This window comes from Scomber japonicus, chromosome 12, assembly GCF_027409825.1.
Source record: "Scomber japonicus isolate fScoJap1 chromosome 12, fScoJap1.pri, whole genome shotgun sequence".
Classification (NCBI taxonomy): Eukaryota; Metazoa; Chordata; class Actinopteri; order Scombriformes; family Scombridae; genus Scomber; species Scomber japonicus.
The window spans coordinates 17,684,764-17,699,667 of record NC_070589.1 but is presented as its reverse complement, the minus strand read 5'-3'; the positions used below and the strand labels follow the sequence as shown (position 1 = coordinate 17,699,667).

At 42.0% G+C, this 14,904-nt stretch overlaps 1 protein-coding gene across 2 annotated transcripts; it reads left to right on the top strand.

The window, feature by feature from the left end:
• The first annotated feature begins 5,238 nt into the window (after positions 1 to 5,238).
• On the top strand, positions 5,239 to 13,108 carry LOC128368938 (angiomotin-like 2a). 2 transcript variants are annotated; one of them, XM_053329866.1, is made up of 11 exons: positions 5,239 to 5,375; positions 5,966 to 6,767; positions 7,348 to 7,516; positions 8,814 to 8,958; positions 9,054 to 9,143; positions 9,832 to 10,127; positions 10,234 to 10,409; positions 10,552 to 10,605; positions 10,724 to 10,920; positions 11,156 to 11,287; positions 11,752 to 13,108. In XM_053329866.1, exons 2-11 carry the CDS (start codon positions 6,046 to 6,048, stop codon positions 11,835 to 11,837), a joined length of 2,067 nt encoding a protein of 688 aa, XP_053185841.1. In that variant the 5' UTR covers positions 5,239 to 5,375; positions 5,966 to 6,045; the 3' UTR covers positions 11,838 to 13,108. The 2 variants fall into 2 exon arrangements, with proteins under 2 accessions (XP_053185841.1, XP_053185839.1); XM_053329864.1 differs by having other exon boundaries at positions 10,504 to 10,605.
• Positions 13,109 to 14,904: the final 1,796 nt, after the last annotated feature.

Genomic DNA, 14,904 nt, shown 5'->3' with positions numbered 1-14,904 from the left:
AAAGGGTTGGGTGCATAGGGTCCGTTTGAAAGCACACCTGAACATTACAGTTACAGTCAGTTTAAGCAGAAGACAGACTGAATTTTTATGTACTTTTGTATCTACTAGAAATGTAAGACTTTCTCAGTGTTAAATCTGCTATAGCCATAAACACATTGAGTCAAGTTAAAAGAATAGTTTGACATTTGACAGAGTTAGATGAGAGTTAGATGACACCACTCTCAGACATAGGAGTGGTATCTCTCATATCTTGGTTTGTGAGTTTTCAAAGCATGATCTTCCTCTTCCTCTAACTCTCAGGAAGGAAGTGAAAGTGTATTTGTGATTAATTTTGAACCAACCAATTTTCAACCAAGTCGTTTTTGGCCTCATGTTGCCCACAGAATAGCACTGATTTCTCTCACCTCCTTTCAATTACTTATATGAGATGTCACAGCAACACCTGTCCCATCTATCTTCACAAACTTTACAGATTTGACTCTTGTGACTCACATCTGAAGTCTGTTGAACGTCTGGAAATTCCCTTTAATGCAGCTCGACTTGCCGCGACATGCAGTGATTTCTCGACTCTTTGCTCATCAGACAAATAACAAACCGATCGTTTCTTTTACTCTGAAAAGGTGTCAAAGAGTTCAGCAGATCTGCATGCCTCAGCATAATTTCATGTGGCAGCCAACCCTGACATCACTTTGATTTCCCGACAACACAATCTGAGCTGTTGTGACATATGAATACTTGGGAAGTTTTTCGTCAGCGTTTTCCTGAGAACAGGACACCGCTTCAGTGCAGCTCACCTTGTCTATTGTGTATTGTGTATTGTGTGAATATAAGGAAGCTGTCTATAGAAATGAGAGCCAAGGAGAGGAATCCATCCCACTCCTTCCAGCACTATCAGTTACATTCCTCACCAATCCTGCCATATCAGGTGACCTTGTCTTCTATTCTGTCTCACTTTTTCCCACACAGTCCAACACTGTAACATACATCCTGTTCAATCCATCCTCTTTAACTATATATCAAACCTACACCAGTCATCACAGACCTAGATAATCCATGAGTCCAAAGTAATCTACGGATTTTAACTTGCAGGAGGGAACAAAACAAACCTGGGAAAGATAGGAGGAGAGCGACAGAGCAATAGACAGAGTCAAACATCTTGTTGTTTGGTCTTCAGTTTGACAGTAAGACACATTTCTCTTCAGATAATCACTTATCTAAAAGCATGACAACGGAAACAGCCTTCAGCCTGTGTGTTTCCTGGTGTAGTAGCCAAAGTAACTCCAGCTAATTTTATACCATACCAGAGTAAAATACATCAAAAATAGATTTCAGTTACACCCAACCTAGAGCCCGATTCTCCTCGAGGTCTCTTCTTGTTAAAAGGGAGTTTTTTTCTCTGCCGCTGTCACCAATAGCTTGCTCATTGGGGAATGTTGGCTCTATGTAAATTAAAGAGTACAGTCTAGAGATGCATGAGATAAGTGCCCTGAGATAACTTCAGTTGTGATCTGGCACTATATGAATAAAATTGACTTGGCTTACAAAGCAATGCACATTATATATTGTATGTCTGTTGAATATTATGTCCTCTCTGTTTGGATCTGTCACTCAAATGTCACTATTGCAAGACAGAGAAAGGATAAATCCATCCACCTTTTTCCTTTGTTTTATTTGAACATATTTTAGAGGTCTGAAGAAGAAAAGGTAAAGTATTTAACGAACCAAAAGCAAAGATAAGAATAAAAAATCTGGGGAAAAAAGAACAGAATTTTGTGTTTTAAAAATGTTTTCCAGCTTTCCCACCCTAGTGACCTTCTTTCAACCCCTTAAAAGTAGCTCAAGAGGCCTTGTGTGGATCTAAACTCCCAAGTTGGGAAACACTATTATCAAAGTTCATTTAGACACTCTGTTGTGCTGTGTGTCTGCCAGCAACTTTCTATTTTTTAAATGAGCATTGTGTTCCTTTTTTCTGTGTTATGCTCATTTGCAATGTTTTCCCGTATTTCATCACACTGAGTGTAAGTTCACAGACACACAAGAGATGTTTACTGTGTTTCATATAGACCAACATAAGATCTACACCTCTGGTACATAAGTACCACCTTCTAAAATGTAACCTGACAATGTTTGAACAGTTTAAATAGTTTAATCATCATCAATGCAAGTGATTCACAGTATGTACATATATACTATTGGGTTACCTAGTTTCTTGTTCTGTTAGTTGCAAAAAGATTAATTTAATACTTTTTAACACATTATTGAAACCAAATTAATTTATGATGTGTGTAAAATTTTTACAATATTGTTACTGTAATGCGATTTAATTGCACTTTGTACTGGAGGGGCATTGATGAATTTAAAATCAATACATGTTGATAAAATAATTTAATTAAAGAGTGTATTACAGAAATAGTAGTTTGTACCTTTAAGCCCCCCCCACCCCCACCCCCTGCTCTGTTCACACACACAAACATAGACATTTGTCTTCCTGCATCCCTCACTTTGACAAAGACATTTTTATACCAACTTTAACACATAGCTTGGATGGACAAATTTAGAGTCAGACTGTTTCCAGTTGTGTAACTACACTCAATGTTGCCTCATTTGTGCTCATGTTTTCCTCCAAAACCTCAAAAGCAATCAGCTTTTATTGTGTATAGCAACACAACATTGGGTTTTCTTTTGCTGGGTGTCCTCAAGTATTCCTCCATGCCATCCTTCTGTGCACAAACAAGGAATAACTTGTGAAATATAAGTTTTGTCTGGTCTGGGGTCTACGTACAGACAATGAGGAATTTTTGTGGCGTGCCATTTTACATGTTCATCTCCTGTAATGACTTTTTCAAAGCGTCCATAATTTTTCAAAGGGTCAGCCTTGCATTCCTTTGGAAGTTCACAGGAAGTGTGGTACAATGGAGGACAAAATGGCCAGAGGCGTTGTCCACCAGTAGAGACTAGGACAAGGGTGCACCCACCCACACACACACACACACACACACACACACACACACACACACACACACACACACACACACACACACAGAGGGAGTAGAGGAAGTAGTGAGTTGGTGTTAAATGACATGAGCAGACTTTTGAAAAGGTGGGGACTGTGGTGCTTCACAAGTGTGGATCTGAAGGGGAAATGCAAACATGTTCCACTTTGCTGACCAGTCGCCTCCGTGTGAGAGCCGCCCACACAGACGGAGAGTCTGCATGCTTTTTAAAAGATCCTCTTTAAGAATATGCAGCATCTGAAACATGATGGGAATGTGTGTGTGTGTTTAATTATGTAGGGTGAAAGATCCAGACAGATGATTAGGGACACACACTATGTGCAGTTCAATACCAATTCACTAGGCTAATAGATTTTTAGGTCTAATCAGATAATCTGAGGCCTGAGGCCAATGGCCACACACAGCACAACGATCAGTTCCTGTTGTGCTTCGATTGCACCCATTTCTTGACCCATTCAGCTGCCATGTGTTCTACTTTGACTTTTTTGGAGGGAAAATGTGGATTATGCAGAAGCAGGATAGCATCTGCAACCCTCCCTCTTTCTGTTTCTGTCCCTCCGCTGCAAAGAGATATGATTAGCCTGTTATGACTAAAATCTCTGCTATTTAAAGGGCCCACAGTAAAAGTCAGAGTCCTTGTCTAAAGTCCTCAGTATAAAGCTGTTACTTCTGAGCAGGTAGTAAATAGCTCTGTCTTGTGTTTTGGCTTGGACAGAAATAAAGCCTGTCATAAAGATTTGTTTTCACCCCCAGGGGCGGGAAGTTTATCTCTTCAAGGAAACAAAAAATGTTGCGGTGTATGTGATCTAGAGAAGATAGAGAAAGAAGATTGTTTGGCTAACTAAAAACCCTAATTTGTGACTTAAAACAGAGATAACAATGCTCCTGACCCGCTTTCCATCTATCCATCTTGTGATTCCGTGTGTACTGTAACCTCATCTCAGCGTTAAGAAAACCCTTCCAAGCTTGAGATTTAAACCTGTAAATCAGCAGCAGGAGTGCCCTTGTGTGGCATTCTCCAGGCTGTGCTCTGCACCATGTAGTGTGTCGCTGGGTACAAAGAGCCACTGTGTTTGTAGTAATGGGGCATATGCAGACCTCAGATTCCAGGGGACAGCTGCCACACACCACACCAGGACTCACACACACACACACACACACACACACACACACACACACACACACACACACACGCTTAACACACTTGCACTGACATGGTTTTTACTCACTCATAATGACCTGCAGTGAATGCCAGGAGGAGGCTGGATTCCTGCAGGCCATTACAAAATTCTAAAACTACAATGTTGGAGTGAAATGATAAGAGGTGAAGATCTCTCTCTCTTCGTTTTCCTCTAACTGTCTCATATACAGTATGAAGCTCAAACAACAGATCATATTCATAATGACAGCCTGTTCAGCAAGGGAAAGAAAGTACAGTACAAGTCTGAAATATGTGCTTTACTCAAGTATATCCTTGTTTCTTTATATTAAGGATATTGTACTTTTTAATCCACTACATCTACAGGGACTAACAGCTACAGTTTATACTTTTCAGATTAAGATTCAACATGAAAAACATGTGGTCAGATTCTGAAATATAATGCATTATTAGTGATAAAACTACACAACAACGAAGCAGTTAGATCCGCTTTGACCAAGCACATCAGTAAAGTAGCAACCATTTAGTAGTTAATGCATTACACATGATGATCCAATGATAAAATAGTGAGTGTCCATTCTTCATAATGAGCATTTAATTTATAATGCTGTTACTTAGGTACGCAAGACTTATTAACTTATATTTTCATATTTTGACAGTGTGGTATTGCATTTACATTAACATCCAAAACTTAATAAATCAATCTGAAAAGCAAAAATTGTGAAAACAGCAATGCTGACACTGAAAACTTCTGGGAACACATTCATAGGGAGGAAAGGTTGAGCCACAAAAGAAGACAACATTAATTCATTTAATCCCAAGGACAATTATGCAAAGTTTTGTAAAACAAATAGCCAATCCTATATTTGATTGTAACTGCTCATTGGTAAGACTAACGCGCACTGCAGCCTCCCCCCTCCTCCCCTCCCGTGTGGTTTTACGCCTCTGATCCCCGAGGGACCTCGCGTTTTACATTCCTGGCATTCCGACCTCAGTCCCTCCTCGGTTACTTATTATCGCCGCCTGCTCTCTCCACAATCAGTTCACAGCAAGAGAGGAGCGCGGCAGCCCGTACGGGGGGAGGAAGATGAGACACGTTTGACTCGGGGAAAAAAGAGAAAACTCATGGAAATAGTGGAATTATTCTGAATTAAGACTTCGAGATCGAGAACAACGTTTTGTTACAATGAGAGCGTGAGCTGGTAAGAAGAGCGTCTGTTTTTCCTTCTTTCTTTTCCACAACAGAAAAACGAGCCATAAACGTGAATTAAGTAACTTCTGGTTTAGAACTAACGGTAGCTGTAGTGTGTTATGGGAGTTTTATGTGCTTTTTATGGCAATTTATATCGGAGATTTTTGCTACAAGACGAAAAATGAAGTTATTTTACAATGCGGTTTTGTGCGCTTTTGCTCCCCCATGAGATTGGAATTTTTGGCGCATGCGTTTTTTTGCCTGCTGTGGAAAATGTCTCCACATCTCTGTGTTGTCGCTGTTGGTAAAGTAGACACAATGCATCTCTATTTTCATGTAATTCTCCAAACAAAGCACCAATCTAAGAAGTTGATAGAGTTTTCTGAAGTAGGAGATGTGTTGCCATCATATTGAAGTCAATGATGCAGGAGCTCGTGTTACCAAGGTCTTGTTGGCTCAGACAAAGACATCTGTTTGTGACATTTTTACCATTATGTGAATACATTACAGCGTTTAACTGTATAACTGCCTGTTGCCTCATTTAAATGTTTATCACTGTCATCTCACACTGATACCACTTTATTTTCTGTTCTGTTCCAGGTTCACAGCTGATTTATTTAAATACTGAGAAAGAGTTTAACTGGTTCTTAGACAGACAATAACAACATTCACAAAACAGTATGTCGTCCACTGAAGAGCCGTCTGGCACGGTCTTGCACCGGCTCATCCAGGAGCAGCTTCGCTATGGAAACCCCACAGACACTCGCACCTTATTAGCCATCCAGCAGCAGGCCCTGCGTGGAGGCAGTGGAAGCAACAGTGGACCCAGCAGTGGAGGTGACATGGGCAGGAGCCCACGATCCTCTTTGGAGAGTCTCACCCAGGAGGAGCCTCCTTTCCCTCAGCTCTCAGCGAGGCAGGAGCCTCAGGGACAGGAGCACCAGGGTGACTACCACCACTCAGAGAGTGGCTACCAGCTCTACCAGCTTCACGGGGAGGAGCTGCCAACATACGAGCAGGCTAAGGTACACTCTCAGTATCTGGCCTCTCACTGGGCCCCTACAGGCCCTATCAGGCAGCTCAGTGAGGGGAAGCTCCTGCATGAGGGGGCCTTCCACAAAGAGGCAGATCTGATGGAGCTGAAGTGCAGCCATGTGCGGTCACTCAGTGAGCATCGCATGCAGATATCTCTGGAGAGGAATGATGCAGCAGCTATAGCAGAAGCTAACAAGAGTACCTCTCACAGCTACCCTGAGCTACCCTACTACACACCACAAGGCCTCCAGAGCACGGGGCAGAGTCAGGACAAGCGCAGCCCACCACCTGAGTACTCAGCCCCCATCCAGGGCCAAGGATTCATCCCCCACCAGGTCCAGGAGCCAGTGCAGGCACAACAGCACAGGTACAGAGACAACTTTGGAGGGCAAAATCATATGTGTGGTTTTACATTTTTGAAAAACTACTTTTAAATTACATCATACTCTGTGGTGTAGTTTTTGTATGAGAGCCTGCCTTGTAAACGGTTTCCAGGGCTCGTCATTATGTTTCACATGCGTAAACACATACTTGTCAGTGTGAGTCACACTTGGGCTTGTGTACCAATTCACATTTCCTCCTTGAAATACTTACAGGAGAACAAGTCCAGCCCTGTAGGTGTTTGTAATACTTGGCATACTGCAACAGGATAGCTTCACATGCTTGTGTTGCCTTGGATGCTTTTGCAAAAGTATGTTCCTCATATAGGCTTTTACATTCTTTGCAGCCACTGGAGTCAGCTTGTCTGCTCGCTGATAGACAGGAATAGAGCTTAATGTGATATTTCAGATGCCTCGCTCAAAAATAAAAGCTTTTCTCATAACCCTAAATCCAGCTGGCTGTCCCAAATATTGTTATTCCTCTAAAGTGGCTATAAAATTGGGTACATGAATTGGATAGGAGTTGTTTTTTTTATTTATTTAACAGCATCTCCCTCTTTCTCGTAGGTATATCCAATCTGGTCAGCCAGCTGAAGTCCCCTGCTACAACACGTTTACCACCCTGCCACCTGCTGGCTTGGAGGAGCCCAACCAAGTGGAGCTGCTGCTGATGGAGAATGAGCGGTTGAGGCAAGAGCTAGAAGCACACAGGGAGAAGACTAGCCGTATTCAGAAGGTAAGAGGAGGAAATCCATGTTCTCAAATGTGGGAAGAAAAGTTACAACTTGAAATGGCAAATACTATACATGTATCACATTAGTCAACCGTACATGCCAAGAAATATTCTCCATCTCAACCACCTGTCTATGAAACACAACCCCAGCCGACAGTTGTCTCCCCGCTGTCCAACTGCAGACACACTCCCTCATCTGGACTGGACAGATGAGATCAGCAGCTGCTACCTTCCATACCACAGAGGCACAAACAGAGGTCACTGCTTGCCACTGTGTTTATACACACTCCTCTCATTGTCGAACTGACCTAGTAGAGGCCAGAGAGCACGCGTGTGTGCGCGCACTTTAGTGCCAAAGAGGCCATAGATTTTCAGTGTAATCTAGAGCTTGTCAGACAGCAGTCGATTGGGTTGTGACCTGCACACAGCTGATGGGGGTGGGGAGGGGTCTATGACAGGTGGCAGCTGCTGTTTAAAAAGTGAAAGGTCCCTATTTGTTTTTCCACCCAACTTCCCTTTTTTACACATTCTTACTTTGTTTTGCTCTTATTTTTGCCTTACAAGATTGACTGTCAGGCCTAAAATAAGATATTTTCTTGTTTAACATGGTGGAAACAACTTCAGAGACATTTGACACCTCAGCTAATCTGTGTAAAATGCACTCCTGCTCTCTGTTGGAGTTATGTCACATGGTTCTTGCCTTGTCTCAGCCTAAAAGAATGATAATTGCCGGGGTTGGAAAGTTTTCTCCATCAGGCCGCAGCCCTGAGTAAACATGCCTGTGTGACTGCTGTAATGGTGGGTGTCTCTTTGCCGTTTCCACAACCCAGGCACAGGCATGCACACCTTCCCTCCACTGGCAGCGTTCCCAGACCTCTGTGTGTGTGTGTGTGCGTTATAAGTTGTGCTTTCGCGGTGTGTTGTGTGGTTGTGTGCGTGCACGGGCTCTTGCCTGCACACTTGTGCTCTCACACCTGGAACGAGAGCTATCAGCCCTCAGGAATGTAGATATAAATCAGTCTCTCAGGGAGTGGTGCGGGTTTGAATTCCTTCTCAGAATTTTACCTACACACACAAACACGAACACACACACACTGACTGAGTATACTGTATACATGCAGTTGTGTTTGTACCCATATGTATGTCTATGTACTGTAACAACATTCCAGCTCCTCCCTGGCATGTAAAGTAGGTTAACCAAAAAATTCCCGTTTTCCACCTTCTCCATCTCTGTTCCCCTTTTTTCCTCTCCTCTTGCCCTCCCCCATCTTCTCTCCTTCTCTTTCTCTTCTCCTCCCAGTTGGAGCAGGAGATCCAGCGTATTTCGGAGGCATATGAGACACTGATGCAGGGCAGCAGTAAGAGAGAGAATCTGGAGCAGACACTGAGGAAGAGGCTGGTGGCTGAGATCAGGAGGCTGCAGGATTTCAACAGAGACCTTAGAGGTACAGACCGCTGCCACAAAACTACAGCCAGAAGACCAGATGCTTCAAAATAAAGAATAAATAAAGGCTAACTTGAAATTTTTGTTGCATTGCAGAAAACCTGGAAAATGCCAGAACACATGTCGCAAAAGAAGTACAGGCTGCCGACCATAACCAGCACATCATGGCAAAACTCCTTGAGCAAAGTAAGTATGCCTGCTCTCCTCTGCTCTGCATTACATCCTCCTTTGCAATCAACATGCTTGATTGGATTGGATTGGAGCATAGCATGGGGCCCTTTTGTAGCTAAGGACATCCTGCATGCAGGAATTTAACTTGCATAACCTCAGCTTATTTGGTAAGAAGGCTTAATAATAGGGAATTCAATCCATGCACCACTTTGCAAGGGAAGAAGAAGGGGAAACTAAACGGGTCCTAAATCACAGAGCAGCAGTGGAAGTGGTGGAAATGAGCTTCCCCCACCTGTTGTTAGTGTGATTTATGTTGTCTGTTTAAGGAACTGGACTCAAGTAGAGCTGTAGTGTTTGTATGGCCTTGATGAGGAATGCTCTGCTATGTGGGTCAAAGGGATAGGGCGGCTTTCTCTCCCTTTCCTCCTCCTCTCAGCATTCCATGAGTGCTTCGCTAAATGAAGAACACTGGCCACCATGTAGGAACTCTGGTACTTATTACTGGGGTTGCACTCAGGAGGGGAAATCGGTGGAGTGATGTTTATCGATATTTTCACTTTTTTATTAAGAAAAGACCCCAGGTAGATTTGGAATGATTTCATCTTATGGCAGGTGTTAAACTTATAAACTAAACCCATAACTCTAATCCACATGCATTAAATATGCACTAACACTGGCAACCTTTGATTCCCCTTTGTTTCAGATGAGGAGCAGAACTTTGAGCGGGAGCGTGTAGAGCGGGAGGTGGACCGATTGAGGTCCACAGCGGAGGAGCAGAGCCTCAGAGCCAAGAGGCTTGAAGAAGCCCTGGAGACGGCTCGCGGACGCGGCCGTCAGCTCGAGGAGGAGTTGAGGAGGAAAAGGGCGTATGTAGAGAAGGTGGAGCGGCTTCAAAGCGCCCTGGCTCAGCTACAGTCCACTTGTGAGAAGAGGGAAAGCCTAGAGATGAAGCTGAGGACACGGTTAGAGCAGGAGCTGAGGAGTTTGAGGGCACAACAGGTAAACCCCCAAAAACATGATGCTACTATGGTATATGAATTTCAAATATCTGCACTGTATCATTGAATTCGTTTTAGTAATTGATTTCACTCTCCCTCCACCACAGAGGCAGTCACAGCCACCAGGAGTGACCATGAGCTCCCTCCAAGAGCGTCTTCACGAGCGCGAGGAACGTATTTTGGCCCTTGAGGCTGACATGGTGCGCTGGGAGCAGAAGTACCTGGAGGAAAGCACCATGAGGCAGTTTGCCATGGAGGTGGCTGCCACAGCTGCTGCTCAGAGGTAAGAATCACTGGCCTGCTGGAACATCTTAGGCATGCATGTCTTTTCAGCTCGTTTGACGTTTAGCTAAACTTCAATCTCTTAACCTTCACAGAGACACCACCATCATTAATCACTCACCTTGCCACTCCTCTAACAACAGTTTCAATGAGGACCTGCCTGTTGCCGACTTCAGGAACCAAGAGATGGAGAACAGGTGTGTACCTATAACCAAAATCAATAATAACCATAATCAATCGCAACAGAATTTGCCTTTTTTTTAAATTGGTTTATCTGCTTTCTGACATGTTTTTCATGTTTCTGTTCTGTGTTAGGATCCGTGCTCTCTATGCTCAGATCTTGGAAAAGGATGCTGTGATCAAGGTCCTCAACCAGCGACTGCACCAGGACCAAGGGAGGAAGGATGAGCAAAGTCCCCGCACAAACCTCTTGAATACGGCAGGGGCGCCTCTCCGACTTGCCTCCTCCACTCCCTCCATCTGCACCCTCAACAGTACCACCATGAGTAGAGGTGAGGAGGGTACTGTTGCCTCGTGTTTAATCATTAATGTGGGGTTGTACTACTAAGTCAAAGCAGACTACTGTACTTCTTACACACACACACACACACACACACACACACACACACACACACACACAGAGTCTGTAAGGATTAAGAGGTGCCAACAGGTCTTCTGTTAATCTTTTTAATGTAAATCTGAATATCTGTTGACAGATACTGACATTTTTGTGATATTGTCTTGCAGGAAAGAGTCTTTCAGATGATCAGACTTCGCCGAATTGTCAGTTTTCTGCTCAGTCTGAACCTGGGACGCTAGAACGGCAGGTGGGCGGAACAAAAGCCAAAGAGGCTGCCAGCGTAACTAAGCTCAACAGTGGTGAGTAATCTATCAAATATGCATGAGTGCCTTTGTTTACGAGGGCCGATAATCCAATAACGCTGCCACCAATAAACCAGAGTGATAAATGATAGGGCACACATAATTCAAGCATTGCATGAGTAAACATGCCTGCATAAAACGCACACAAAGTGTACAAGTACACTTCTCTGTCTACTTGAAAGGAGCTTCGTGGATGTTCACATTGATTAACCATGCTGCAACTTAACCAGCCAATCAGATACCATCTTTCCAGGTCACATTTCATAATGTGGGTCTTGTGGAATGTGCATGGTTAGGAAATTATGTGTATCTGTTGACTGAGCACATTTACCAGAGTGGTCTGTTTGAATGTGGAAAATCTTTGTTAACCTTTAGTCAGTGATAGCTGAGCTGTATCTAGGACATTTTTCCACCAATAATTATATAATTATTCATCCTCTCTACTGTCCTTTTTTTTCCAGACAAGGCAGTGCCTAAGAAGTTGCTGTTGAACCCCTTCAAAGGCCTGGACGAGTTGGAGTCAGAGGCAGTGGAAATCTTCATTTAAAGAACTGAGAGATGTATTTTTTGAAAGAATCTGTGAAGAGCGCGAGTCTTTGAATAGAGAATGGAAGAAAATACTGGATGCGAGAGGCAAGAATGTTGTGGAAAGAGGCCAACGCACAATGAAAAAAAGGACTGTTTTCACATTTTAGAGACAGAGCTGTGCTCCGACTCACTCGCTCTCACTAAGCTGGACATCTGCAGGCAGTGTGCCCGGCTGGGAGAGAAAAAGATGAATCCTCCGAGGTACTTGGACAGTATTGTGGATTGTAATAGGGCAACATGTTCTCAGAGAGTGTATGCCAAAATATTTATATATAAATATATATATAATTGCTGCTCCTCCCCTTTTATCTCCTTTTCCAACCCAGTGAATTAAAAAGCTACATATTTATCTTATCTGGTTTCCACATTCCCCAAATATTAACTTAAGCCTCATGCTCTTCTAGATAAATATTCAATACAAGGTTATCTGACCTGCATTCCCCCATCTCTCTCTCTCTGTTTCTCTCCAAAAAATGTGGATTAACCTGAGTAACCTCATTCCCATCACATGGATCTTATCTGTTTGGAAGACATCCCTTTGCTCAATAATTTAAGCTTATAACACATGAAACACTGTTTAAATGTTCTCGCTGTACATGTTCCTCAACCCCTAGTAGCTGGTTCTGCAAGGTTTAGAGGTATATGAGCAGTGAGCCGCATTTTAAATATATATAAAAAAGACAATTTGGTATTTGCCAAACTGACACAGACCTGGTGTTGTTTGTAGTTTTGTGAGGGTGTTGCATCATGGTGTTGATTTCATCATCTGTTTTTTTCTGATTTCTGATTTTCCTTCTTTAAGTATGTTTGAATGTGTGATTACAGTGTGTGAGTGTTTTTCCTGATGTGGTGATTCTGCTGGTTTGGTCACCACTGGGGATAAAAGTTGAAAACTACACCATGTTGGTTTTTGTTTACTGTGAGCTTTGAACTAACAAACAGGTTTATTATTATTATTATTATAATTATTATATATATTTTATACAGATGTTTGTATTATTATTATTATTATTATTTAGATATTATAGTGCTTTGAGCAGGACGCCAAAGAGTTTATGTATGTTTGTTGTAAGTTATGTGCCGACAATCACGGTCATGTCAAGCTGTACACAACCAACTGAGTGTTGACTTCAAACGGACATTTCTGTGAACTTCAAACAATATGAAGGTTTTTACAGTTGAATTCATGCAACATTTCATAAAGCAATAAAATATTCTAATATACATTAACTGACTTCCTGCCTCATTAATAGTTTTATTTAAGTTCTCTCTTGGCAAAAAATATTTGGATATTTTCTATTTACAGATATGAAACTATAATAACAAGCATGCTAGGAGGTGTTCATAAATCCTACTTTTTTTCTGGTAAAGGTTGTGAATCGTTTCTTCCTGTTTCACTCCCACTTTTCTTTCACATTGTCGCCTCATCTCCTCATTCCTGTCCTCTCACTCCAGCACAGAGAAGAGTGCTCTTCATTAATGAATACCAGAGCTGCATTCTTTTGGGTTCAACTTTCTCGGGTGGCCTGCTCTCTTGTTCTCTTCTTGCCATGAAGAGCATGCTTGACATAGATCACATTCTCATAGGGACGCGTAACTCTATACATGACAAAGACAGGTTTCTCCCAGATTAGTCTCTTAATACAGTTTGAAATTCCTGTGTGCTGCTTCACACCTTTACCAACATGCGCTGCACTCCTAAACACGTTTATTGCCTCCGTTTTATCTCATAGCCAGAGGTGTTTATGAGTTATTTTGAGCTTTGCCATTTGATATGAAGATGAGAGAATGGAGAGCTCTGTTATGTGGTATCTGTTTCAGGATAGATCTTTCTGTGTAACACACACACACATGTGCATGACCAACGCACATAGATATCGACTTGTACCAGTTTGGGGCGGTTGAGAGCAGTGTTGACAATGAGACTTTACAAAGCAATGGACAATGAGAGAATGACAATGACATGGACAATGGATGTTATGGTGTCATCAATGTTCACTCACATGTTTCACAAGTCATCCCACTGTGTCATATTGGGTGTGAATTATAAAATATGGCTGTGGTTTTTAACATTTTAACACGAGTAATGAGTATTGAGACTTCCTCGCACCTTGAGAGGCCACAGTTTGGATTAGTTTAAACTTAAAACACATTGCTCAACATTTCTCCAGTTGCAACATGTTCGCTTTATTTAACAAAGGATGTCTGTTATCTAGGTTGCTGTAGGTTGTTTTGCTTTTCTGACAACATTCCAATATATTTATAAAATACAAAGCACCCTCTTTGTCATAAGGCACCCTTTATAGAGCTGTTATAAATTGTAACTTATATTAATAATTAATACATAATTTACTAATGCTATAAGCCAATAATATGAGCACATTTCAGTCAGATTGTGCAAAAAAAGTTTATTAATGACTAACTTAGTTTTTACAACTTAAGACTTTATTTATTAGAAAGTGAAAAACCAATGAGCACTTAATAATATTTTACAAACATTTACACCTGTATATGACCAAATGGAAAGGATAAAAACCAGCCAATCGGATTTTTCAGAACCTGGCAATCTAAATTTGTTAGTTACAATTTATAAACCCTTCATAAGGATTTACAATTAGAAAGGAGCACCAATACGACATTAGACTTTGTTGATGGTCAGAGACAGAACAATAAAGCCCAGGACCTTTTGCCATCTCACAGGGCACCTACAGTATGTCAAGCACCTTCATGCTGAAGTATCCTTGAGTGAGGGTGATGAGTTGGTGGTCTCTAACTTTCCTGTGGAGCATAGAAGTCAAACAAGTGAATTTCTCTCCAAGGACACAATTAGAACAAATACGTGCACATCCACAAAGCCTCAGTGGGATCAAAGTTACAATAACATAAACCAATAAAAGTACAATCGAAAAGTATCCATACTGGAGTCAGAGTTTTATTAGCAACGTTTAGACCTAACACAAGTCTTCCTCTGACAAATAGGGGGCTTTGATTGCAATGTGAGGATAATTTTCTGTTGTATTCATGTA

Bases quoted from the DNA above. Each gene is read 5' to 3' on its own strand.
- LOC128368938 (XM_053329864.1), top strand. From the start codon at position 6,046: ATGTCGTCCACTGAAGAGCCGTCTGGCACGGTCTTGCACCGGCTCATC. The intron at 9,144-9,831 runs GTAAGTATGCCT...CCTTTGTTTCAG, and splicing joins GGCAAAACTCCTTGAGCAAA to ATGAGGAGCAGAACTTTGAG. The intron at 10,410-10,503 runs GTAAGAATCACT...TAACCTTCACAG, and splicing joins GCCACAGCTGCTGCTCAGAG to AGACACCACCATCATTAATC.